Raw genomic sequence first — 27697 nt, 5'->3', positions numbered from 1 at the left:
TTAACAGAAAAGAGGGCTTCCCTTTCCCACAGTTTAAACCAAAGTCCTGGCCTCAACTCTGTTGGCCCCAGTTGATTCATACTCTGAACAAGTGATTATCTCTGGGAGAATGTAGCACTCTGATTGGCTGGATGGACCCAATGTCCACCATTGGGGCTGAGGTTGGAGATGACACCAGCCAATCATGTAGTCTGAGAATGGAAGAAAATATTTCTGGGAGGTAAACTGGAGCACTGGTACCAGGTAAAGGGGGGATGGATGAGTGTGAGACAGACCAAACCACTGATGAGGATCAGTCTATAAAGCACCTGGTGCTGTCATCTGATCGTCATCACAGCCCATACTTTAGGGAGGGCAGGAGTTTCTGCATCCATTTTACATATGGTGAAACAGAGCCTTGCAGAGGTAGCTGAGATTTGCTCCAGGTCACAGGCCCAAGGTGCAAGAGCTCTAAGAGCCAGGAGCCTTTTGCCCGAATCCTTGTTGGACCACCTTATTCTAATTTTACTCTTGGAAGCACGACCATCTATTCCACAGGTGGCACCCTCAAATGCTCCCAGAGGCCAGTGAGTCATCCAGATGATTTCCATGCACCTAGGTGAGCAGCAGGAAGGGATGGAGGCTCTGGACATATGGAGGGCACAGGTTGTGTCTAGGGTGAGCATAGGAACCCTGATAGTAGCCCAGAATCAACATGACAAAACAGCCCATTGTCAGATCTTCCTGTTGTCATAAGCAAAGCCAGAAATGCAGACTTTTATGCAAAAACATTCCCATGTTTTAAAGTGGACAATTGGATCAAATTTATATGTACAGGTGTATTTGGCCTGTGTGCCCTTGGTACAGGAGCTGACTTCATGATTCAAGCTGGCATTAAAACAATAACCATGTTATAGTTCTCCTATCCCTCTTCCCTGACTTCCAAACTTTCAGGACAAAGATGCTTTTTTAATCTTAAAAACTGGAGGCTCTTGGAAGTTGACAGAAAGAGCTGCTGACATATCTCTGCTTCGCTTTTGGACCATCTGCCTTGTGCAAGTTCAACAGTCGAACTGTTTTCATTCCACATAAATAGATCTTTTTTCTTTGCCCACCGCTATCTAAAATTCCCACTTGCTTCCGGGGCTTTTGCTATAATGGTAGGAGAGTCCAAATCTTAAAGGTGCTGTTCCTTCTCCCCTTTGTTGAACTCCAGACAGAGTTTCAGGAAAAGCAATCTTAGAAACAGAGGCTTTTGAGCTCAATGAGACCCTGCTGTCTAGCTCATTCATTTGCCTCCCAAACCAGTGTTCCAAGGTGGGCTTTGGGAGTTCTGCAAACATTAGCATTAAATTCCATTAAAAAATATTTTAAACTGTAATTTTAAAGTGCACGCTCAGATACATTGAGAAGCTGGTTTTAAGGTGTTAGAGATGACTAATTTAGGATTCTCCCACCATCTCCATTTAAGAGGCCGCTTAGGTTATGAAGACAGGCCTAGAATAAAATGCCTACTTGGCTGAGCGTAGTGGCTCACACCTATAATCCCAATGCTCTGGGAGGCTGATGGGGGAGGATTGCTTGAGGTCAGGAGTTCAAGACCAGCCTGGGCAGCATAGCAAGATCCTCCTGTCTCTACAAAAAGTTAAAAAAATTGTGTTGCATAGTGGCACATGCCTGTAGTCCCAGCTACTTGGGAGACTGAGGCAGAAGGATCATTTGAGCCCAAGAGTTTGATTTACAGTGAGCTATGATGGCACCACTGTACTATGGTCTCAGTGACATAGCAAGACCCTGTGTCTATTAAAAAAAAAAAAGAAAGAAAGAAAGAAAGAAAAGAAAAAAGCTACTCTTTTCCACAGCTTCTCGGTGAGTCAGAGATTTACCCAAAGCAGAAACAAAGTGGATGCTGAGAGATAGAAGAACATTTCATCTACAACTTCTGGTTTAAAATTTCTGTGTCCATCCATCTCAACAGCCTCAGTGAGAATCAATTGCTTGGTATGTAAATCCTAATATGAACATCATAAAAAATTTTTACTAATAAAATGCTACTCCAAATTATTTCTTACATAGGGGATTTTGCAGTGAGTTTTCATTTGAGAGTTTGCTTGTGCTGAATGTTTGACAACCACTGTGCTTTAAGGAGGATTGGTTGGCCTAAGGTCTCCCAGCCATGGCACAGGCAGGATGGGAATATGGTTATTTCAATCCCTACTTTATACTCTTATAGCTAAACATAACCACATAACGTGTCACCCAAACTAGAACACTTTTAACAATTACTCCTGGACAACAGAAATAAAGTGAACACTCCCAGGGCAACTGACATACCAGACCATCTAGTTTCGGCAAGAATGGATTTATGTTAGATCCTAGAGGCTCTGGCTGGGCATGGTGCCTCGAACCTGTAGTCCCTTGGGACTACTTTGGAGGCTGAGGTGGGAGGATTGTTTGAGGCCAGGAGTTTGAGATCATCTGGGACAATATAGCAAGACCCCACCTCTTAAAAAAAGAAAAATAATTCTAGAGACTTTGTAATTATCTCCCCATCTCAACTTTTTCCTTTATGAAAATGTTAAAACCTATAGCAAAGTTGCAATATGAGGACAATGAATGAACATTTACTATTTATTAGGAATGTATTATAAGTTTTTAAAAAATCAAATGAATTTAAAAATGAATGATGAAGAAAAATCAACATTTTATATAAAGTTGGGATCTGACCCTGCACTTTTGGGAACTTGCCTTACCCTCCTCACATATTCTGGAACAGGGGTCGACAATCTACAGCCTGCAGTTCTGCCACCTTTTATTTATTTATTTATTTATTTGGAGACAGGGTCTCATGTTGCCACCAAAGCTGGAGTGCAGTGGCATCACTGTAATTCACTGCAGCCTCGAACTCCTGGGCTCAAGTGATCCTCCTGCCTCAGCCTCTTGAATAGCTGGGACTAAGGTGCAGGCTACCAAGCCTAGCTAATTTAAAAAATTTTTTAGAGATGGGGGGTCTTGCTATGTTGCCCAGGTTGGTCTTGAACTCCTGGCCTCAAGGGATCCTTCCCCCCTCGGCCTCCTAAAGTGCTGGGATTACAGACATGTGCCACCATGCCTGGTCTATTTTTGTAAATAGAGTTTTACTGCAACACAGCCATGCCTATTTATTTAGGTATTGCCTGCAACTGCATCCATGCTACAATAGCAGGGTTGAGTCATTGTGATAAAGAATGTATGGCCCCAAAGCCAAAAATATTTACAATCTGTCCTTTTATCAAAAAAAAAAAATTGTGCCAACCTTTGGTCTTAAGGCTTGATTAGATTTAGGGTAAACATCTTTTTAATAGATTTTAGGGTTTGTTTTTTTTTTAAGACATGGGGTCTTGCTATGTTGCCCAGGCTGGCCTTGAACTAGTGGGGCTCATGTCACCCTCCCACCTCAGTGTTCCAAGTAGCTGGGATTACAGGTGCATGCCAACACACCTGGCTTAAATTTTATTTTATGTTTTGAGCAGTTTTAGGTTTATAGCAAAATTGAATGGAAGGTACAGAAGTTTCCCATATGCCCCCTGCCCCCACAAATGTGCACACTCCCCTGTTGTGAGCATCCCTCACCAGAGTGGTACAGTTGTCACAATGGATGAACCAGCATTGACACGTCCTTATCACAGGGTAGACATTTTTGACAAGGATACGTCATAGCTGTATTCATTCTCTATTGCTGCAAAACAAATTAACACAAATTTAGCAGCTTAAAATAACATCCACTTATTATCTTATAATTTCTGTGGATCAGGAGTCTGAGTATGGCGGAACTCGATTCTTTGTTCAGGGCCTCACAAGGTGTCAGCCAGATTGGGTTCTCACTGAGACACTCAGAGACTTCATCCAAGCTCATTCAGACTGTTGGCAGAATTGAGTTCCTCCAAGCAGGAGGAGTGTGGAGCTCAGCTGCCCCTCTCCATAGGCAGTTTTTATAAACAGCTAGTTCCTTTTTCAAGGCTAGAAGGATTGCATTTCTCTGGCACTTCCAGTTTCTGACCTCAGACTGTTTTTTTTTTTTTTTTTTTTTTTTAAGAGACAGGGTCTTGATGCATTGCCTAAGCTGGTCTTGAACTCCTGGCCTCAAGTAATCCTCCCATCTCAGCCTCCCGAGTAGCTGGGACTACAGGTCCTAGTACCTGACTCAAATTATCTTTTAAATGATGTCCCTGATGAGATCAGGCCCACCCAGAGCAATCTCCCCTCTGATTGACCCAAAACCAACTCATTTGGCATCTTAAATAGAAGATGCTTCCCCTTTGCCAGCTCAGGTAGCCTAATCACAGGAGTGACTTCCATCATAGTCCCAGGTCCTGTTCACAGCCCCAGGGTAGGGCATTCAGAGGCATGACTACTAGGGAGTGGGCATCTTGGGAGCCACCTTAGAATTTTGCCACCATAACACATGATTCTGGGCTTCAGAGAATTGGGTCATAAAATTTGCCACTGGGAAGATGAGATTAATCCAGAATAGGATCTTTTGATTTTGTCTTTTTTTTTGAGACAGAGTCTTGCTCTGTTACCTTGGCTAAAGTGCAGTGGCATCATCATAGCTCACAGCAACCTCAAACTCCTGGGCTCAAGTGATCCTCCTGCCTCAGCCTCCCAAGTAGCTGGGACTACAGGCACATGCCACCACACCTGGATAATTTTTTCTATTTTTTAGTAGAGATAGGGTCTCACTCTTGCTCAGGCTGGTCTTAAACTCCTCACCTCAGTCGGGAGTTCCTGAACTCCCGCCTCAGCCTTCCAGAATGCTAGGATTACAGGTGTGAGCCACTGCACCTGGCCTCATCTTGTCTTTCTAACCTTGCCAAAATACTATCCCATGAAAGACCTACTTAAGAACCTTGCCTTAAAGCCATTCCATTTGACAAATGGTAAAGAAATCTGCATTCCAAAGCTGGTCTATCTAAATTGTCAACTCTTTCCAATTTTGTGTAGGTGAGAATAGTAAAGAAAAAAAATGTAGCAACTTTTTATGTTTGATAAAAATAAGAATGTCCAGTCTGGGCAACAAAGTGAGACCTTGTCTCTAAAAACAAAACAAAACAAAACAAAACAAAAAAACAAATAAATAAAGAAAGAATTTAAAAATGTATGTGTATTACTTATACATGCTCACAGGTGAACACACATGCCCCAGGTGGGCTGTTCCCCTAACGAGTGAAGGCTTTACCTGACTATTTGAGAAAAAACTGAAAGTGATCCTTAAAATTTGAATAGAATCCACACTCCATGGAGGGAGTGGGGATTGTGTGACAATCCTGTTGGCCCTCAAAGACAGTGACTAACAGGAGGCTTTGGTGTGAAATGGGCTGTCCAGATATCTGGTGGCCACAAAGGGTTCAGGTTGCCTTCACTGCTAATTGTACAGGAATATCCCTTTCTGGGCTGGGAGCCATGAATCCTCGATGTTTTACCTTCTAAATATCTCTCCCTTCCACTGCCTTCTCTCTACTGCTCCCATCCTGGTCTAAGCCTCCATTGTCCTTTGCCTAAATGATGAAACCGCCTCCCTACACCTTCCCTGGGTCCCCTCCAATCGCTTCCCTGCAGAACAGTCGGAGTGATCACTTTCAAATGCAAACCTGATTGTGCAGCTCCTTAACTCAAAACCCAAGCGCTGTTTCCACCAGCACTAACGCTAATCTCCAAAGCCTTAAGTCCCTTATGGGGGTGCTGCGTGGTCTGCTCCTCCTGGTTGCTCACGATTATCCTGCACTCTTTTCCTTTCCTTCCCTCTCTGCAGTCTGGGAAACTAGTCTTTTTTTTTCTCTCTTTCTAAGTTCTTCAAATGTACTATGCTCCCTTCTGCCATAAACAGTCACAGCTGCTTGTGAATTTTCTTATGGCAAATACCTATACAAACTTCAGACCTCAGCTAGAATGTCACCTCCTCTGGGAAGCCTCCTCCATCCCGTCCTGGTCTGGGTTAAGTTCCCTAGGTGGCAGGTGATATTTTCCAAAAATAGGCATAGCATATTTCCTGTCCCACAGGCTATTCCGGAAGCTGGCCCCTCCCCAGGTTGCCCTCCTCTTGAATTTGGGAGGGACTTTGTAACAGCCTTTATGGACAGAATGCAATGGAAATGATTCTGTGTGACTTCTGAGGCTGGACCAGAAAAAATAATATGGGAACCAGGCACAGTGGTGTGTGTCTGTAGTCCAAGCTCCTTGAGAGGCTGAGGTGGGAGGACCACTTGAGTCCAGGAGTTCAAGGCTGACCTGGGCAAGATGATGAGATCCCCCATCTCGCTAAACAAACAAACAAAAAAAGAAAGGGCAATATGATTTTCACCTGGCTAACTCACTCTCAGGATGTTTGCTCTTGGAACCTAGCAGCCAAGTTATGAGGAAGCCCAGCGTGCCTGTCGGGTGGGGAGGGGGCCACATGTGCATGTTCCAGGCAACAGCTCCAGCAAGGGTCTCAGCCTATAGCCAGGAGCAAATGACAGGCATGTGTGTGAACAAACATTCAAGTGATTCCAGCCCCCAGCCTTATGAGTCACCCCAGCTGACATCAAAGCCACCAGGGATAAGCTATTTGTGCCAAGCCTGCCCCAGTTGTAGATTGGAGACTGAAATAAATGTTGCTGCTGTCATCTGAAGATACTGAATCTTGGGCTGGTTTGTTACACAGCCATACTAACAGGAATTTAGTAACTGTTACATTTTTATCTTCCCTTTGAAGTATATGTTACACTTGAAACTTTACATTTGTGTGATTATTTGATTCCTGTCTATCTCTAGGAAGACTGAAAGTTCTGAGTTCCAAGTTCATGTTAGTTTTCACCATTCTATTCCCAACACCTAGCATAGTTCCAGGTAAATGATGCCCTCAATGCTGATTTAGTCTCAACTTTCCTGCACCTCTTCATATACGTGCTTGAGGCCAGGAAGCCACCAGCCTGGTCAGGCAATGGAACAGGAGGTTCCATTGTGAATACACGGCAGTTTGCTTGTGTAGAAAATCCTGCAAGAAAAGGTTCAGAAGGGCAAAGTCTGATGGGCTGCAGTGTAGGTGCTTAGATTTCATCTCCTAAGAAATAGGATGGCCTTGGAGGTTTGGAAGCAGTGGTGAAACACTGTGAGTTCTTGAAAGTACCAGGGCTGGGAAAGTACCAGGCTCCTGAACTGGTCCAGTTGGGAAGTAATGGTGTCAAAGCTAGGGAAGTAGAGCTAGGAGGAGTGGGACTAAGTCAAACGCCATTTAGCAAAAAGTCACTGCGCAGGGGCCTGTATTAGGGTGCCGTGTGCACACACTCCCATTGTCATATTAACTCCTCAAAGCAGAGATCCATAAACTTACCCCATAAAAGTCCAGATGGCAAATACATCGGGCTCTGCAGGTCTTTGGATCTTTCACAGCTACTTACTCTGCCTCCTTAGAGCAAGAGCAGCCAGGTAAACGAATGGGTGTGTCTGCGTGCCAATAAAACTTTATTTAGGAACACTGAAATGTGAATTTCATATAATTTTCACACGTCACGAAATATTCTTCTCCTTTGGATTTTTCCCCCAACCATGTAAACTTGTAAAAATCACTCTGAGCTTGAGGGGCCGGACACAAGCAGGCGGCAGGTTTTGGTTTGCCCACCCTCCCCTTGCTAGCTCAATCACTAGTTACGATTCCAATTGAGGATCTGAGGCGTCCTTCTAAGAGCCCCGCCCCGTTCTCTGACGTCACTGGGACCCACCCACCGGGGCGGGCCATGCGCGTGCGCGGTCGGCCCTCGGGCCGCAGCTCTGACTTCCATCCTGGCGCACGCTGGCGGCGCCGCGGACTGGGGACTGAGCGGCGCCCGCTGGGGTCGCTCGGGCTCCGCTGGCCACGAGAAGCTGCCGGTGCACGTGAGTAGCATCCCCGCCCTCCCGCGGGGTTTCCTGTCCTCTGGACCCAGCGGGCGGGCGCCCCTCACCCGGGCCCCGCTCCCGCCCCCGCCTCGGCCTCCCCTCCGCGCTGCCCCGGACCCCCCATCCCTCACCTCGGCCTTCCGGAGGCCCGGCCCGTCCCCCTCCTCGCCAGGGACCCCAGCAGCTCCTCCTGTCCGCACCTCCCGCGACCCCTGGCCCACTGGTACCCTCCCCCTTCTCACAGGTGGAGGACGCCCTCACCTACCTGGACCAGGTGAAGATCCGCTTTGGCAGCGATCCTGCCACCCACCATGGCTTCCTGGAGATCATGAAGGAGTTCAAAAGTCAGAGGTACCCGCGGGACTCTTCCCCTCCCCGGGGGGGCCCTCCTGGGCCGGAATCGGGCCAAGGAGGGTGGGCTACCCCTATCCCGCTGTCTCCTCCTCCCCCAGCCGGGTGACCTTGTGCAGGTTGTCGGAACGTCTCAGAACCTCAGCTCCTTCTCCTAAAAACAAAACAAAAAAGAAATGGGAATGGGCAGCCCCCACCTTGTTGAGCTGTTGAGCTGTTGTGGGGAGAGCTGTTGTGGGGAGTCCTGGAAGGAGGGCAGGGACAGGGGAGGCAGAGGCGAGGCGAGTGCACAGGCAGAGTCAGATCCTGCCTCGATTTAAAATGTTGATTTTTAAATAAGTCGTCTTCGTGGAAGATTTGGGGGGACTCATTTTGATTTTTTTTTTTTTCCGAGCACTGCATTAAAATGTTATTTGTCTTGATGATTGAGTTTTTTGGCCCCCTCTCTCCCTTAAATCCTGTCTCCAAGATGCTTTACTTGGCTCACCCTGGTCTCAGGCCTGCTTGGAAGTAAGGTGCATAAAATGCCTAGTAAGGGACCTGGCACACGGAGAGCATTTAAAACACATGAGCTGTATTTGTAGACACAGAATCAGGAGGGTTAGAGATAGAAGGAAACCCACCTTCGTGGCAGAAGTGAGACTAAAACTCAGACCCTTTGACTCTTAGATTTTTGCGCGTCACATACCAACCATGCTGCTCCCTCTTAGGGATCGTGGTGGGTCTGGCCCGATTTCCTTCCACCAGTGCAGGGCTGACTAAGGCCTGGGCCATGACTGCAGCCAGGAGGGAGACCCCATCTCTCACATTCTTACGCATTTGCCTCACTTGAAGGACCTTTGGTATTTATGCTTTGCAATCAGTTGCTCAGATCAAAACCTGTGTCATGGTCATCCCTGATTCATACCAAATGAGGGAATTTATCACATCACTTAGAGGGCTTTGGCCTCCTGCCACAAGTTGGAGTCCAGGCCTTGCATTCGGCTCTCCTGACATTTTCAGAACTGAGCGTGTGTGCACGTGCTTGGAGTGTCTTAGGGGGTTGTGCCGTGTAAACATTCTCTGGTTCTCTTCAGAAGGGCACAGGGAGCTAAGGCCTAGCCGCTCTGGAAATAGATCATAGTCTGCGGATGCTATCACAAGAGTCACATTTAGGTTGTTTTGTTGTCAGTTGAACAGCTCGTTATGTGGCAGTATCAAGGGAGTCGGGAATAGATTTTGTTTTTAATTTGCTCTCCAAGACCCTTTTGCCCACTTGCGTTCCTCTTTCTTCTAGCATGGATAGTCCTGGAGTCATCAGATGTGTCTCACAGCTCTTTCATGAGCACCCTGACCTCATTGTTGGATTCAACACTTTCCTTCCCCTCGAATACAGAATAGACATTCCCAAGAATGGCAAGTTAAACATACAGTCGCCTCTGACAAGCCAGGTATGCTGCTGCGGTGGTTCAGGTGATCTTGGCCTTAACACAGCACACCCTGCTGCTCAGGTCGGGCCACGTGTCCTCTTCGTGTCATTGCTGGAAAGCCACTTATGATCCATTCTTTTCCTAGACATGCTAATTGCTTCTAGCACAAATCAAAGTAGAAACACTGACACAGGCAGCCTCTGCCCCTTGTTTGGAAGGTTTAAATCAAGGTTAAATTCTGTCAGGGAGGCATCCTCCTGACAGAATTTTATGATAAGTCAAAATAACCACGTCAACAGTTGCTGAGGTCTTGGCTTGAGGCTTCCCTGGGGAGCGGACCAGGCGTGCCTGCCCTCGTACTTGGGCATGCGCTAGGGCACGTGCTAGTCTGCATCTGGTAGCTCTCAGTACCACCAGCGAGGTAATAAAGTGGTTGAGATGCATGTGTGAGTGGCCATTTTTACTGTTTACACTCTGTGCTTCATTTAATTGTTGATAGGGCCCTTGGTTCAGCTAAGGCTTGTGGCTTTGGTTCTTTCTTTCTCGGGCAATAGGTTGCCACCTGGTCTGTTTCTACAGTCTCATGCTTGTGCTCACTGGAACCTCTGAGACAAAAACAGATTATTTGAGCTTTACTTTTATAAGATGACCATTGTCTTTTTCTCCTCCTCAGCACTGTTGCCATTTTGGGCACACTTCTTTGCTGTTGGGGGCTGCCCAGTGCATTGTGGGATGTTTAGCAGCATCCCTGACCTCTGCCCCATTGCCCGTCACCCGATTGTGACAGCCAAAAACATCTCCAGACACTGCCAGGTGTCTCCTGGGGGCAAAATTGCCCCTGTTACACACCATCGGTATAAGGGAACCAGCTCTCTCAACCTCCTCCAGTCCCACCCTGACAGTTTGAGTAGGGATGTAAAAATCTATGGCTGGAAGCACTTGGTAGGTCTCTCCTTTGAGAGGGGAGATTGCAGAGTGTCAGATCAATTAGGGAGCCAGGATTTGGAAGGAGAACAGCGAAAGGTAACGTTGACAGTGACGTTGACAGTGACGGGTCCCTCCCTGAGAGTGGCTTGTGCGTTAATGCTGCTTTTTCTCCGTGTAAGGCGAGCTCTGCCTTCAGCATGTTGCCTCATTAAAGCCGTCTCAGTTTTAAAAGGGAACTTGGAAGCGTGTGGCCGCTGAATCCCGAAGAGGTTCCATTTCCCACTTGCAAATGGAGCCCCAGGGTCCAGATGTAGGGTCTGTGCCTCCAGACCATAAAAGCCTCGGCAAGATTAATCTCTGGAACAGTCATGGCTGCGGGGAAACCGAGCTCGTTTGCTGCAGCAGCATCTGCGAGAGCGCTTTGTAGGGTCTCAGCACCGTGTAAATGCTGTGTAGATGCTGGCGTTGTTACCAGTCACTCACTGAGAAAGTGCTGGAGTCAGAAGGTGTAAATTGTGCCTCTGCATGTGGAAATTGCCTTTCAGCGGTCCCTGACCGTGGGAGTAGCTCGGCTGTCAGGGCTGGAGCTTGACAGGAGCCACATTGTGGTTGGACTCGGAGTTGGTGCTTCCTTTAAATAGCTGCGGCGTCCCTGCTGTTCCCAGCACAGTGGACGGCTGGCAGTCTTGTCTCCCCATAGGTGGCTTAGGTGACAGTGACTTGGAGAAAGGCTTGACAAGAACTTCCACTTAATAGCTACTCAACAGGGCTTCGTAGTTTTGCTGCGGCCCGGAAGCAGCCACTTCTAGGGCCTCCTCCCACAGCTGGGGAGCTTGGTTCCCTCCGGCCCGCCAGGCCGTTCAGTTTTAGTGGGTTCTGAGGGACCCGCCCGGTTTCCAGCCCTGCTTCCCAGCAGTCTGGGCTGGTATTCGGGTGGCTTCCGAACAGGCACACAGGAGACACTAGATGGCCTTTCGGGTTCCTGGAGTCCTTTTAGAGGCCACAGTAGCCTGAAAACCTCACGGGGCTCCTCACCCACAGATGCCCTGGTGATACTCTTTTTCTATTGGTTTTTCTCGCTTCCCTATTTTAAAGGGGAGCCTTTTTGTTTTTTCCATTCTTCATTTCACCCTGAAGCCCGCCAACTACAAAGAAGGAGTGGCTGTCAGGTGCTGAGGAAGGTAAATAAGAGAGTCGCAGCCCTTGTGGATCCTTTGGTGCGGAGGGTCTCAACCTCAGCACTGTTGCCATTCGGGGGCTGGGACGTTCTTTCTGGTGGGGGCCGTCCTGTGCACTGTAGGGTGTCCAGCAGCGTCCCTGGCTTTAGCCACCAGATGCCAGTAGCGCACCCCTCTCCCAGATGTGATAGTATTTTAATATTTTAATATCTCCCAGTATTGCCAGGTATCCCTGGGGGGTGGAATCCCCTCGCTTGAGAATGCACTTTTAAAGGGGAAGACGGACACATCACGGCATGTGTGGCCAGCACGGACTGGGGAGCTTGGAAGAAAGACCATCCTCCTGCTGGGACCTCATCCTCCTGGGTCACCATCATTTTGGGTCCAGTAGTTTGGGCCTCAGTCATAATGTCACCTCTGCAGAGAGCCCCCCACTCCCAACCCCATGTCATTCTTACACCACCCTGGGTTGTATTAATATATTTCAAAATAGCAAAATAAGTAGGAAGAGAAGTAAAAATCGAGTCCTTAGATGAAGTCTTGTCTTGTTCTTGACCGTATCTACCTTCCAGAACATTGCTGAGGCAGCAGCACAGCAAGACCCAGAAATTGGATGTCAGTGGGAAAGTAGCGACTCTCGGCTCCCAGGTCCTCTCAGGGCAGACCCTGTCTCCTGGGAGACAAGAGCCGGCTTGCACAGAGACAGAGAGAAGCCCTTAAGGTGCAGCTCAAAACATAAGTGGCCGCCGTACATGCAAAGGGAGACCCCCCGCACCTTGCTACTCTTTGGGGGAGGCCCAGCCAGTTCCCGACAAGTCAGTTCTTGTGTTTGTGTCTTATTTGCTCATGGAGCAGGCGGTGGGTGACCCCTTCTTCCAAGGTAGGCCCTGGGTTTATTCAGAGCACCAGCTCTTGGGGTGCCTGCACGGCAGAGGTGGGGACTCAGATGGGAACCAGATGTGCAGATGCCGACTGTGCGAGGGGCTTCAGTGCCGTGGCCCACAGACAGCAGCGTCGGGGCAGAGAGAGGACGGGGCAGGCCAGGGAAGGGCGTGCAGAGGTCCCCAGACCCGGCCTGGGTCTGGAGTGCTTAGGGGGCTACTCCTGGTGGGGTGTGGAGGCCTGGGGTGGGAGCAGGTGGGTGTGCACAGGGAACAGCCAGAAGGCCAGTGGGGCTGGGAAATGAAGGAGAGAAAGTAGGGAAAGAGAGCCAGGGACATGGGGGCTGGTGGAGGGTTCTGGAAGGCTACTCTGCTGCTGTGCTGGGAATGCTCTGAGGTGTCGGGAGACCCCTGAGAGACCAGGGAGGGGTGCTGGGTGATCTGGGCAGTGATGAGGGGCAGCGGGCGGGGAGTCAGTGAGAAGTTGAGAGTCTGGGGTGACTCCAGGATGCCTGATTCCCTGGGTGCAGGTGGTGGCCCCTGCTGAGGTGATTGAGGCCTGGGAGGCAGTTGGGGGCTGCTCCTTGTGTGACAGGTGCCATTGGAGGCCTCTTTTAAATATCCAGGTGGAGGAGTCGGCCACCCGGGGTGGCTCGTCACAGCGTGGGAGGCGTTTCTCACTCTGCTGGGACGTGGCCACGCAGCAGCATGGGAGGGAGGGCGTGTGGGCAGAGAAAGGCAGGACTGGGCTTGTTCCAGAATGTTTAGAGCAGGGTGGGCAAATTGTGGCCCATGGGCTAAAGCCACCTTGGCTTTGTATGGTTGGTGATTTTTACATTTTTCAAAAGATTACATTTAAAAGTTTTTTTTAAAGATTATGATAATAGCCACATAACATAAAATTCAACATCATAATTTGAGTGGTTTTTAGTATATGCATAACATTGTGCAGCCATCACCCCTAATTCCAGAGCATTTCCATCACCCCAAGATCAAGTCCGGTACCTCCTAATTCTCCCTTCCCCCCGAGTCCCTGGCAGCCACCAGTCTGCTTCCTGTCTGTGTGGATTTGTCTGTTCTGGCCGTTTCTTATCAGTGGGAACCACACTGCGTGGCCTTGTGTGTCTGGCTTCTCTCACTCAGCACCGTGTTTTTGGGGTCGATCCGCGTTGTGGCAGGTGTCAGAGCTCCATTCCTCTTTGTGGCTGAGTGATATTCCACTGTGTGGGTGGACCACATTCTGTTTCTTTCCATCTACTGGTGGATGACTGGGCTCTTTCTACCTTTTTGGCTACTGTGAGTAGTGCTGCTGTGAAGATTCATGTAGAAGGATTTGTCTGAGCACCTGTTTTCATTCTGTTGGTTGTATACCTTGGTGCAGATCTATCGGATCCGATGGTAGTTCTGTGTTAAACTTGTTGAGGCAACTGCCAGAATTTCCACAGCGATTGTACCGTCACTATCCGTCCCTTTTTGGCAAGCCCTGGTCTAGAGGGTGGTTCTCCATCTTGTCGCAGGGGCTCACTTCAGGGCATCTTAGGGGACCTTTGGGGGCCTGAAAACACCTCCTCAGAGTGGAGGGGGGCTCCCAGTGGGCGCACAGCCTTCCCTCCCACCCTCTCAGCCAGCTCCTTCCACCGCCAAACCTGTGCACCACGAAGGAACACAAACGCAGACCACCTGAGCTTGAGCAGATGGAACTGGCAGGAGCATCCTCAGGGTCTCTTAGAACAAATCCCCCCGTGGAGGAGAAATGGTGTTTCGCATTGCGGCTGCTCTGCATCTTGTGTGTCTCTGCTTGCCAGGGCGCAGGCTTTCTGGATTTGTCTCTGTAGCTACTGTTCTGGGCAGAATTATTAATACGTCCCCTGCCAAAGTACCTATGTTGAAGCCTTAACCCCAGTACCCCGGGAATGTGACTGTGTTTGGACACGGTCTTTAAAGAGGTCATCAAGGTGAAATGAGGCCATCAGGGTGGGCCCTAATCCCATCCGAGTGGAGTCCTTACCAGAAGAGGAGGTTGGGACACACACCGGAGACGCTCATACACAGAGAGATGGCCGTGTGAGGACACGGCAAGAAGGTCCCATCTGCAAGCCAAGGAGAGAGGCCTCAGAGGACCCCAAACCTGCCAGCACCTTGATCTTGGACTCTCGGCCTCCAGAACTGTGAGAAAAATTAATTTCTGTTGTGTGAGCCACCCGGTTTGGGGGACTTTGTTATGGCAGCCTGAGCTGACTAATCACACCGACCCGGATGACGGTGCCCGAGACACTGACTGCAGCCCGGCCCGGTGCAGCCCGGCAGCGGTGTCTGTCGCGGCGACAGGTCTGCAGCTGCGGGCAGCAGCGCGCCCGGCCATCCGCTACGTGAATAAGATCAAGACCCACCTGGACCACCCGGAAATCTGCGGTTGTTCCTGGAGATACTGCACACATAGCAGGTAAGGGGACTCAGGTCACACTTCTTTGTGGGTTTCTGTGGCATCATCCAGTGTCGAACACTGAAGATATTCAGATTTTCTTGTCTGAATTCATGACATCCTATAAAGTTCTGATCAGTGGTGTTTTTGTTTTTGTTTTGTTTTTTGGCATTGATTTTTTGTTACTCTAGTGAAATATACACAAAATTCACCATTTTAACCATGTTTGAGTGCACAGTTTGGTGGCATTAAGTACATTAACGTTGTTGTGAATGTACCACCGCAGCCATCCCATCTCCAGAACTCTTCATCTCGTCAGACTGAAACTCTGTCCCCGTTGCACACTCGCTCCCCCTCCTGCCTCCTCCCAGCCCCGCACCCCCGTTCTGCTTTCTGTCTCTCTGAATTTAACAACTCTGGGGACCTGTCATAAATGGACTCACACAGTATTGGTCCTTTTGTGACTGGCGTATTTCACGTAGCAGGATGTCCTCAGGGTTCAGCTGTGTGGCAGCGTGTGGCGGCATGTCCTTCCTTTGTAAGGCTGATCGTCATTCCGCTTTACGGATGCACCATGTGTGTTCATCCACCCGTCTGTCGGTGGACACTGGGCTGCGTCTGCCTTTTGGCTGCCCTGGATGACGTTGCTGTGAACACAAACCCTGCTGGAGTTCTGCTCAGTTCTAATTCTGACTTGTCCCTTTGTGCACCTCCGCACCCAGGAACTGCTAGGAAACGTGCCTTAGGGGAGTTTAAAAAGAACCTAAGAATACAGTCGTCTTTTTGTAAGACGACTTTGTTACTGTTTAGATTATACGACTGCCCTTTAGTTTTGCTCATCGCAACTGGACCCAGTGCCTGGGCCGAGGCGACGGAGACGAATGGTTGCTGGTGCTTAGTTGTTCAGTCCAGGGGCAGGAGGAGCTTCAGGTGGGAGAGAAGGGATGTGCGTGGGAGAAGTGGGTCAGGGGTCAGGGAGGGGACTATCGGGTTGAATCTTGACAAATTGTCAGACCATCAGGTGGATAAGCACGGAGGAAAGGTGGACTCTCTCAGTGTCAGGAATAGCCTGTGCAAAGGTCAGGGGCCAGGGCAGACAGCTGGTGTCAGGGCAGCCTGCAGGGGAGTTGGGAAATGCAGGCAGGCTGGTGGTGAGGAACGTCTGCGTCTTGTACGAGGCTCAGATGTCCTCCTCACCTACACGTGGCATTTCCCATGCTGCTTTTTTCTTTTTTCTTTTTCTTTTCTGTTTTTGAGATAAGGTCTCACTCTGTTGCTCAGGCTGGAGTACAGTGGTATCATCAAAGCTCACTACAACCTCAAACTCCTGGGCTCAAATGACCCTCCTGCCTCAGCCTCCCAAGTAGTTGGGACTACAGGCACGCACCACCACACCTGGTTAATTTTTCTGTTTTTTTATACAGATGGGGTCTTGCTCTTGCTCAAACTGGTCTCAAATTCCTGGCTTCAAGGAATCCTCCCGCTTCAGCCTCCCAAAGTGCTAGGATTATAGGCATGAGCCACTGTACCTGGCCTACACTTCCAATTTTTAAGCAGCAGAACTCACTTTTAAAAATGAAATTTGGCCCAGCGCAGTGGCTCACGCCTGTAATCCCAGCACTTTGGGAAGCTGAGGTGGGAGGATCAATTGAGCCCAGGAGTCTGAGGTTGCAGTGAGCTATGATGACACCACCACACTCCAGCCTGGGCAACAGAGTAAGACCTTATCTCAAAAAAAGAAAAAGAACAACAACAAAAAAAGGAAATCTGTACAGCTTTAATATGTCAAGTAAAGAAATACTATTCTTTTTAGCGTAAATGCTTAGAGAACGCTTAAGATCAGACTGATGGCATTTGCTCCCTGTACACTCAGGCTGTTTTGGGGGACTATTTGCCGTCCACAGTATGGGTGTCACATGCAGGCCCTGTTGGCCTCAGTGTCTGGCGTCTTTGGGGTGCTGGTACAGCCTTAAAACTCTTGCTTCATGCAGACGAGTGGTGGCAGGTGGCAGCTGTGAGCATTGGATCTGGGTGGAGGGATGACGCTTGTGACTGTGGAGTGTGCGGATCCCTCCCAGGCTTCATGGGGTCCTCACATTTAGGGCCAGGAGGATCGGCAGAGCTGTGCAGTGGCTCCGTTCTGGGGAAGGGGAAGGGGAAGCCCGGGAGAGTTAGAGATTTATTTATCCAGGATCACACAACACGGACAGTGTGCTGCTGTAATGCTAATTTTGCACACTTAAATCTATTTGAACACACTACACGTACTGGGCAACAATCTGAGCATGATACAAATTATTGTGTTCGTGTCATGCACTATTTCAGAGAGAGCGCCTGGGGACGGGACAGCACAGTGTCCCCAACCCGAACCGCTGCTAGTTGGTTGAACGTGCAGATGGCTGGGCCTCCACGCATGGGGTTGCCATTCATCGGGGCCACCTGGCATCTGCATTTTAAACAAGCCCCTCGGCAACTCCACCCTCAGGTTGTCCATCTCTTGAAGAGAAGCGAGAAATCTGAATTGTTGAATTATCCTGATTTTAGAACATTGGTTCAGAGTTTTCTGAGATACCATTAGAGCCAAACCAAGCGGCTCTAGGGTCGATTTGATGGCATGTAACTATTTTTCTGTCTCCATGGGGCCTCCCCTCAGACCTTCCCTCTGCCACCTGCTCTGTGGGGCCTTTTTCTTCACCTCCCTGAGCCTTGGGGTTCTTGTCCATAAAATGGCCATAAAGCTGGTGGTGCCAAGTGACCCCCAGGTTTAATGCAGTTAACTGAGGCAGCCGATTCGAGCACACGGCCTGCCTCAAGTCAGCCCTGGGCAGCTGCCACCCGTTATACAACCTTGTGCATATGTCATTGTGTTCTCAGACGAACACAGTCCTGCCCTAATGCAGCTGCGTCCCCCAAAATGACCTTCTGCAAAAATCGCAGTCGAACCGCAGGGCTCGTGGGAAGACAGTGTGAGAGCACAGCACCCAGAAACTTCCCCGGTGATACCTAAACAATACAGGGCCCTGCTCAAACGGTGGCGCTGTCGTACGCATGTTAAATGGCTAAGATGACATGAATACTACAGCAAATACAGTACTGATCTTGGAAAAGCCCGGAGGTTCACTTGTGGCTGTGGGTGCGGGGAGGTGGCAGCCTGTGAGTTACTGAGAAGGGCTGGCAGGAGGTTGTCTGAAATGAGATGGGGCATTGGAACCCCAGACAGGGACAAGGGTGGCTCCGAGCACAGGGGGGCCCTGAGGGGGCGAGTAGATGTGGGAGGGGGTGCAGGTGCGATTTTGTGTGCTCCCACGTGGCTCGGGTCAGCCAGGTGCGGTTCTCTGCATTCTCTGGTGTTTCTCCTGGCAAAATAGTGCGTAAGCAAACACAAAATTCCCATCGTGCTCATACTGGTCCCCAGTACGAGTATTGTGTTCAGACAGATTTTTGTGTTCAACAAGCATTGTGGGAGGACTGACTGTCTCTGCAGGATGGATTCCCAGAAAGCGCGTTCCTGCGTTGAGGTCTGCTACGCGGTAGCAGAGGTCGCCAAACTTGCCTCTAAAAGGCCGCATCGATTTTCCTTTCTGCCTCCATGTTTGAGAGCTGCTGTTCCCGCATCCTCATGGAAAATCCCCAGCCCTTTCCATCTGTGTCAGGCTGCTGAGCAAAAGATAGCTGTGGCCCTGTTTTGAATTGTGTTTCTTTAAACGTCCGTCAATTTGGCCATTGTTTCATCTGTACACAGGTCATTTCTGCTTACTCTCTGAATGGAGGGGCCTTTGCTCATTTTTTTATTTGGCTTTCAAGTATACCAGTGACTTTTTGGAAGGATGGTTGTTGGGTTTTCCCTCTCCTGTACGGGGGCTACAGGGCCAGGATTTAAACCTCGCTTCCCTTCCCGAGGGCTGCAGCCGGCCCGGTGGGGAGGAGCCGCCAGCGGGTGACTCATCCCACGCTGCACCCATGGGGTGCAAATATTGAAAGCTGGGCCATGCACTCTGCAGGGCCCGGCACCGCTGCCTCTTGCACTGTGACATACATTCTTGCATAGAAAGTTGACAGGGACGTATTTTCAACAGCCACCTTCAGTTGTGCTGGCCAGTTCCTGCCCTCCAACCTGGGTCCCCTTTGGTCCCCTGTTGCTTTAAGCTCCGGATCAGAGTGTTTCCCTTGGGTCTTGGTGACCCCGGGCCAGCAGGTCCCTGGGCCTGGAAGTCCCTTCCCTTTGTTCTTTACCTCTTATCTCCCCTTCAGGGCCCAGGGTTAGGTCCTGCGTTTCCCCTTGCCCTTGGGAGGGCCTGGGGTTGCCCATGACCTTGCACTTCCCCAGCCTGCCCCTGATTCCAGCCAGCAACCCCCACCCCGTCCCGCTCCCTTTGCTCGTGGACACTTCCCGGTGCCCTTGTGTCCCCGCCACACTCCTGGCACAGGCCTTGTCCCCAGCCAGGGGCTGAGGCCGTGCCGGGCAGTGGGATCTGGAAGCAGGCACACAGGATGTCGTGGGCGCCGCCAACAGGTTCTGCTCCTAGGGTCGTCCCTCTGTCTCCACGGTGGGCTGCCTGAATGTCCCAGCCCGGGGTGCCTCCTTCCTTGCCTAACGACCCGTTTCCCCTTTTCCAAAATCTGGCAGAAGGAGCAGCTGAACACGAAGGGCCGGCCGTTCCAAGGCATGTCTGAAGAGGAGGTGTTCACCGAAGTGGCCAACCTCTTCCGGGGCCAGGAGGACCTGCTCTCGGAGTTTGGACAGTTCCTTCCTGAAGCCCAGCGGTCCCTGGTGAGTACAGAGAGCCCCAGCCCAGCAGGGGGCCTCAGCCAGCTCAGCCCAGGGCCAGGCAGGCCCGTCCACCCCCCAAGACACGCCCAGGGTCCCCCGGAAGCTACAAAGGGTACCGCAGGCATCTAGGGGCCCCTCAACTTAGGCTGAACTTGCACAGCAAGCTGGTGACTGATGCTCAGAAGCACTTCTCCGTGCAGACAGTACCTGAGTCTTGAGGGCTGGTGTGGGAGGCGGAGCCTGTCTTCCCATGGAGACGATGGGACCCGGTTGCTGGGACCCCGATTGCTGGGACCCCGAATGGTCTGCCTTCTGGGCCTACCCTTGGAGCTGCCACCCAGGGCAAAGGAGCAACCACCTCACCTGTGACCCTGCGGGAAGGTGCAGGAGGGGTCAGAGCCTGCATCCCTGGCTCTGTTGAGCAGGGCTTGGCCTTGGGGCTCCAGCAGGTTGGATCTCAAGAGCCTGGGCGGGCATGGGGCGAGGCCTGAGGGTGGGCAGTGGCTGCGGGGGTAGAAGCAGAGGTGGTGAGGAGGAGCCCTGTGTGGGGAGGTTCAGGGCTCGGACTGCACGGCAGCCCTTCTCCCTCAGCTGTGCCCTGAGCCCCGCCGCGGCTGCCGTTTCCATGTCCTTTTTGTTTTTTTTTTCCTCTGTGAACATACGCCTTTTTAAAAAATTGAGGTGAACTTTATGTAACAAAAAATTCACCATTTTAAAGCAAACAATCCAGTGGCATTTAGTGCGTTCACAATGTTGTACAAGCTTCATCACTATCTAGTTCTAGAACATTCCATCACCCCAAAAGGACACCCCATCCCCATTAACAGTCACTCCTCATTCCCTCTCCCCCAGCCCCTGGCAGCCACTAATCTGCCTCCTGTCTGTGGATTTGCCTTTTCTGGACATTTCACATCAGTGGAGTCACACATGTGTGGCCTTTGTGTCTGGCTTCTCTCACTGAGCTTGTTTTCAAGGTTCGTTCCTTTTTATGATAAAATGCTCCCGTGGGTGGGTACAGCATGTTTTATTTATCTAGTCCCTTTATCTGTTGATGGACGTTTGTGCGTTTCTGCCTTTTGGCTGTGGGGAATGGTGCTGTGAACATTCGAGTACAAGGATTTGTTTGAACCCCTGTTCTCACTTCTCTTGGTTTATACCCAGCAGAGACATTGCGGGTCATACACTAATTCTGTGCTGAACTTTTTGAAGAACCTCTAAACCGTTTTCCACAGTGGCTGCACCATTTTACATTCCCACCAGCAATGTGCTGGGGTCTGCATTCTGGCCAGTGCTTATTTTCTAGTTTTCTCTGTGTGTGTGTGTGTGTGTGTGTGTGTGTGTGTTTGTTTTATGGCCATCATAATCAGTGTGTCTTTAGATCGCATCGTGGGTTTGATTTGCACTTCCCTGATGACTAATGATGTTGAACATCCTTTCTGGCAATGTATCTTCTTTGGAGAAGTGTCTGTTAAGTCCTTTGCTAATTTTTTAATTTGTTTTTCTTGTTGTTGTTGAGTTATAGGAGTTCTTTGTGTATTCTGAGATGAGACCCTTATCAGATATGATTTGCAAATATTCTCTTCCGTTCTGTAGGTTGTCTTACTTTCTTGTTGGTATCCTTTGATGCACAAAAGTTTTTAATTTTGAAGAAGTCCAATTTATCTGTTTTTTTTATGTTGCTCATGCTTTTAATGTGAAATCTAAGAAATTATTGCTAAGTCAAGGTCTTGAAGGTTTACCCTCGTGTGTTTTCTTCTAATAGTTTTATAGCTGTAGCTCTTATATTTAGGTCATTGACCCATTTTGGGTTAATTTTTGTATCTGGTGTGAGGTAGGGGTCCAAATTCATTTTTCTGCAAATGGGGATCCAGCTATCCTGGCAGTATTTGTTGAAAAAACTATTCTTTCCCCTTTTGAATGATCTTGGCACCATTGTTGAAAATGCATTGACTATAGTTGTATGGTTTTATTTTAGAACTCTCACTTCTAAGCCATTGGTCTGTGTCTGTTCTTACGCCAGTACCACACTGTTTTGATTACTGTAACTTTATAGCAAGTTCGAAATCAGGAAGTGTGTCTTCCAGCTGTGTTCTTTTTCAAGATTGTTTTGGTGCTCAGCACCCCATGCAATTCCATGTGCATTTGAAAATCAGCTTTTACATTTCTACAAAAACGGCCATTGGGATTTCGATGGGGATGCATTAAATCCTTAGATCACCTTGGGGAATGTTGCCATTTAACAACAGTAAGTCAGTCTACAAATACAGTCTTTCCATTTATTTAATTTCCATTTAATTTCCTTTGGCAATATTTTATAGTTTTTAGTGTACAAGTTTTGCACCTCCATGGTTAAATTTATTCCCAAGTATGTTACTCTTATTGATGCTATTGTAAATGGAAACATTTTCTTACATTTTGTTTTTGGATTCCTCATTGCTAGTGTATAGAAACACCACTGATTTTTTGCGTGTTGATCTTGTATCCTGCAACTTTGCTGAACTTGTTTATTAGCTTTAATAGTTTCTGTAAGCTAATAGTTTTTGTAGACTCTTCAGGATTTCCTAAATATCAGATCATATCATCTGCAAATGAAGATAGTTTTCCCTCTTCTCTTTCCAACGTGGATATCTTTTCTTTTTCTTGCCTGATTACTCTGGCAAGGCCTTCCAGAACTGTGTTGGATAGAAGTGGGGAAAGCAGGCGTCTTTGCCTTGTTCCTGATCTTAGAGGAAAAGCTTTCAGTTCACTTCTGCATATGATGTGAGCTGTGAGTTTTTCATAAATGCCCTTTATTAGGTTGAGGAAGGTTCCTTCTGTTCCTAGCTTGCCAGTGTTCTGTTTCCTTATTTCTTCTTCCTCTTTGTCCTTGTCTCTCACCCTGAATTTTCATACTTCCAGAGTTCTTATGCTGTTTCATTCTCATCTAGGGCAGTTGTCCTTTCTTGTTTTTGAATTTTCTTTTGTTTAAATGGAACTTTTTTCTCACTTCCCTCTTAAGGGTGTAGCTGTAGCATATGTTAGGGAAGGACCGTTGGCTTCGCTTGTGGGTACTTTCAGCGGGTCCTGGGTTCTGAATGGATATCTTGGTTAGAGATTTAGCCTTAGTGTGGGGATTTTCTCAGCTGCTAATTATTTGTAGGCGGTAGTGGTGATGTACTGCATGTGTGGGCAGATCCCCTGCCTCTTATTGAATAGGAGAAATGGAAGTCTTTGAAATCTTTTCTCTTTCCCCAGCCCCATGGACTTCTTAACAGTATGCATTATGTTGGGATGCCCAGTTTAGTCTCCAAGTAAGTAGGTGGCACTTGTGGGTAAGAGCCAGCTCTCACAGGAGAGAGGCAGCTTCGGTGGTGTTTTGGGAGCCTGTGTCCAGCCCTAGTCAGTTAGAAGCAGCACTCAGGTGTCCCAGGCAATGGGCAAGGCCCTGGAGCTCCCAGGGAACCCCTTCTTGTGTTCTACCACAACCAAGGTGGGGTGGGGGGCTCCGACTGGGCAGGGCTGGGTCAGGAGAGCCTGTATTCAGGCTCCACAAGGGTGGGCACAAGCACTGTCTCAGCAGGGGTTGAGGGTCGGCTCCTGGGCCACTGGGGAAAAGCCACCAGGGAGGAGCTGAGGCAGCCCCACCACACCAAAAAGGTCTGCTCACGGGGGAGAGGCAGTCTGGAATTCACAGTCCAGCGGGCGGGAGTAGGTTCCACTGTTCTGCCACTTCCCTTGCCCCATGGATCTCCTTTGGGCATCTGGCCACAAACAGTAACCCAACCCAGCTGAGCTCACTGGCAGTGCAGCTGCAGGCTTCCCTGTCCCCCGTCCCAGACTGAAAGCGTGGGTCACCTACAGGGGGAGTGCACTTGGGCCTTTTAGTTCTGCCCACGTGGGCTCCCTACCCTCTCAAGATCAGTTCATAAATCTCTCCTCCATGCCCCTGAACAATGCGACCTGGTCCTGGGGGTGGGGGATCAGGCCTACTGGCCTGTCCTCTGATCCCCCAAGTTCAAGCCCGAACCACAACAGGGAGAGCTGTGCTGGCCCAATGTTGCCCACAGAGTACTCGAGCCGACTTAACACCCCTCTGCGCCAGGGCGTGCCCCGCTCTGCTGGAGCAGCCGGGCAGGCAAGGCTGCGGAGGGCCGGGGAGCAGGGAGCGCTGTCTGAGCACCCTTCAGTCTGCTCTAGGACATGAAGGGGAGAGGCAGAGGCATGAGTTCCACTCTCCGGGGAAGCCTGGGTGTGTTGGGTGAGCCAACAGAGGAGACGCAGCCATTCCTGAGAGCCCTAGCTTAATTGTCCCTTGGGGCACTCGTGCCGCCCAGCACAGGAGCTGCCCCGGCTGTGCCAGCTGAAGGTTGTGCCAGCTGAAGGCAGCCTGCCCCGAATGCCCAAGCTCTGGGGTTGCACAGTTCCCCCCGGACCTGCTGGCTCCTGTGGCTACCGCAGTCTGGGCAAGTGTTGGGGAATGTTTGTGTGGGGTCCAGAGACGAGACAACTGAAGGGCTGAAGCTCCCTGGGTGGGACAGGGCACTCAGAGGGTGGAAAAGCAGTATGGCGCCTGCCAGTTTGGCTCAGGTCTGCGGTGAGGGGCTGACTCTGAGGGCGCTGGCAGCGCAGGGCTCTGTTCTCAGGAAGCTCCCAGTTCACTGGGCTTTCGGAGACAGAGAGGCCCCCAGCAGTGCAGGAGCCTGCAGACTGCCAGGAGCGCGAGGGAGGAGACGCAAGCACACCCACCTACCCTTTCCGTGGGGCTCCAAATCCCTTGGGGTCGATCTCTACCACATCCTTCGTGTTCTGCTCCACAGCTTCTTCCCATGGGATCTCCGGTAGGTTCTGGCGCTCTTTTCTCAGAATTACACCTGGCTTTGTTTTTTCACCTGAATCTTTCTCTTGCTGAGACCGTCTGGAGACCAATGTCTCTGGTCAACCGTTTCGCCTCCCTTTCTCCTATCTGCTTTAGAGTGAACCTGTGGCTTCTGTTGGGCCTTGGGCGCAATCTAAAGGGTGCTCAGAGGAAAAACAATACGAAGTGCAAGATGCAGGTACATAGGGTGGTTGCTCCTGAAAGAGCAGTCAGAAAGCGAGGATTTCTGTTGTTCTACACCTTCATCATCATCTGGTGTTTTCTGTGTTTTGAAATGTAGCCACTCCTTTAAGTGTGTAGCGACACCTCATTCAGTTTTCTTTGTACCTCGCTAACGCCATATGCTGTTGAGCATCTTTTCCTTTGCCTTCTCAGAATCTTTGGCGATGTGTGTGTTCTTATCATTTGCCCATTTCTAATTGGGTTGCCTCTCTTCTTGTTGAGTTTTAATAGTTCTTTTAGTATTTTGGGTGACAGTTTATCAGATAAGTGTTTTGCAAAGAATTTCTTCAACTCTGTGGCTTGTCTTTTCATTCTCTTATGACTATTTTTCCAGAGCAAAAATTTTTTATTCTAATGAAGTCAAAGTTATAATTATTAATATCTAAAATTATATCAGCAAACCAAAAGTCACCTAGAATTTCTCCCATGTTATCTTCTAGAAGTTTTATAGTTTTGTATTTTACAATTACATCTATCATCTGTTTTAAGTTAATTTTTGCAAAAGATTAAGGTCTATGTCTGGATTAATTTTTAAATGTGGTTGTATGTTATTTTCAGCACTATTTCCTGAAACGACTTATGTTTTCATGATTTAATTTCCTTGGGTTCTTTATCAAAGATTAGTTGAGTATATTTGTGTGATTGTGTAGGAAAGGAATTGACTTTTGAGGCCCCGCCCCCTGACGCCTGAGTGACAGGCCGGAACCGCTGGAAACTGATTGACAGGTTCTAATTACAGCCTCTCAAGCCCATCTGGGTCCCTGCGCCCTGCTCAGTGGATATTTGCAATTCAGCCAAACTTGCTCCGGATTGCTAGAAGGGTCACTGTGGGCTTCTTTACACGACTGTCTCTGCCTCTTCCTCCTGGAGGTGATCACACACGTGGAAGGGAATTCCAGACTCAGTGTCCAGCGTCACCATCCCTTTGCCTCAGAGCAGGCGGGGAGCCCAGAACCGAGGGCAGTGTGGGCCCCGCAGCAGAACTGGCTCTGTGGCCAGACCTGGCGGAGGCGGGGACCCCGGACTATTCCCGTGGTGAGTCCAGAGCTTTGCGTGGAGCCGGGGTTGAGGGAAGAAGGTCACTGGTGCTGATGGGGCCTGGGGTTGGGGGACCTGATGCAGCTAGCAATGGTGGTGGCTCCTTTAGGAGGACGTGGAGGTTGGGAGGTCCCGGTGCAGCTAGCCAAGGTGTGGGGGAGGGGCGTGGGTGGGGCGAGGGGGAGGGGACGTGGAGAGGCAGGGGCAGAAGTTCAGAGCTTGGCCAAGACCAGGCAGAGGGTGGGGACGCCCTGGAGGAGATTAGGCTCAGGCCAGGTTGTGGGGACAGGCTAGAGAGTTAGTGGGGCCATTCTGGGCATGTTGAGGGGGCCCAGAGTGACCGGAGTGAGGGAGATAGGAGGGTTCAGCGGGAAGGGTTGGAGGCAGGCGTGTGCTCCACCCAGGACGTGGAAGCAGGAGTTAAGGGGCTGCAGGTTTGGAGTGAATGTGTGTCCTGTCACCCCGAAATGGTGGAGAGAACCCGAATGCAGTTTTTTGTAACTTTCAAATGAAGGCGCAATGGAATCCAGTTTTAAAGAGTTTATTCAAGTCAGAAGTTGTGAATGGCCACTGGGTAAAATACAAACTTCAGAGAAATGGACTAAGTGCTGGAAAGTTAAAAGTTGTTGCTTGTATAAGCAGAAAACAAAGAAGTCTGTTGTAACAGGATAACATTTTCTCCACAAGGCTGGTTTATGAGTTGCTACAATTTAATTAGTTGGTTTGTTTTCTTTTCCACACTGCTTGTTTTATTTTCTTTCAGAAGGTTTCATTTCCTTCCCAATTTAATAGTATTCCATCTTAAGATGTGACAGCCTTGATGTCGGTGGGAAGAAGGTACCAGGGAAATTAATCTGTAATTGTTCCTGCTCAACAGGGTTCCACTGCCCACTGCACAGAAGGACGCCGATGCACTGAGACAGCAGGGGTTGCAGTGGAGAAACACTTTAGTATCATATGTAGGGCGCTGAGCAAAGAGACACGAGAAATTTCTCATGTCTGTCTCCCCCAGGATTTTGGATTCAGGGTTTTTAAAGGTAGCTGGGGGACAAAAGGCTAGGCGATTGGGTTGCTGATTGGCTGGGGATGAACTCAGAGGGTTGGGAAACAGAAAGTGTCTTCTTGTGCTGAGTCAGTTCCTAGGTAGAGGGTCCCAGGACCTGCTGAGTCACTTCCTAAGTATGGCCGCTGGTCTGCTGGGTGTCGGTTGGTCCACTTGAAGGCAGAGTGGAAAATATCTCAAAGACCAGTCTTAGGCTTTACCATAGAGATGGTATGTGTAGATGTGAATAGGGAAGTTACTAGTCTCATGACAGCCAGGGATGCGTGACTCCTAAGGAGTCAGCAACTACAGGAAGTCAAGCTATGAAACAAGGGCTGGTCATCTTGCAGCTATGCCTGTACTTCTGTAGAAATCGGGCTTCTGCCACGCTTCTTGCCTTATGGCCCCATATTACATTAATATAGTGGGTTTCATAATGGAGATCAGCTGTGCAGAGGGGATTGGTCTTCCCTGGCTCCCCTTAGTCATTTATAACATTTTACAAAACAGTGTAGGTAAGCAAGAAGGCTTATCTCTAGCCAGAGAAACAAAGGTTGCATAGGAGCCTGTCAGGTGACTCTGACCCCATAATGAGGATGCTTTGAGGCTCAAAATAATTTATAGTTCCACCGGCTTAGATTTTGAATTATTCACTTTCACAGCCCCTAAAAGTCTTCAGGTCACATTTCCTCCTGTTGTTCTTTCCAAGATGGAAGGATCCCTGGC

The 27697-nt window shown here is 49.5% G+C and overlaps 1 protein-coding gene across 1 annotated transcript; it reads left to right on the top strand.

The window, feature by feature from the left end:
* Positions 1-254: 254 nt before the first annotated feature.
* Positions 255-26713, top strand: LOC138383634 (paired amphipathic helix protein Sin3b-like). The gene is made up of 7 exons (XM_069468631.1): positions 255-264; positions 7766-7872; positions 8120-8226; positions 9503-9656; positions 12313-15064; positions 25762-25926; positions 26693-26713. The coding sequence occupies exons 1-5, from the start codon at positions 255-257 to the stop codon at positions 12604-12606; spliced, it is 672 nt and encodes a 223-aa protein (XP_069324732.1). The 3' UTR covers positions 12607-15064; positions 25762-25926; positions 26693-26713.
* Positions 26714-27697: the final 984 nt, after the last annotated feature.

The sequence above is a fragment of the Eulemur rufifrons genome, chromosome 6, assembly GCF_041146395.1.
Source record: "Eulemur rufifrons isolate Redbay chromosome 6, OSU_ERuf_1, whole genome shotgun sequence".
Classification (NCBI taxonomy): domain Eukaryota; kingdom Metazoa; phylum Chordata; class Mammalia; order Primates; family Lemuridae; genus Eulemur; species Eulemur rufifrons.
Note: the sequence above shows the minus strand (reverse complement) of the source record. Positions and strands in the feature narration are given on the sequence as shown.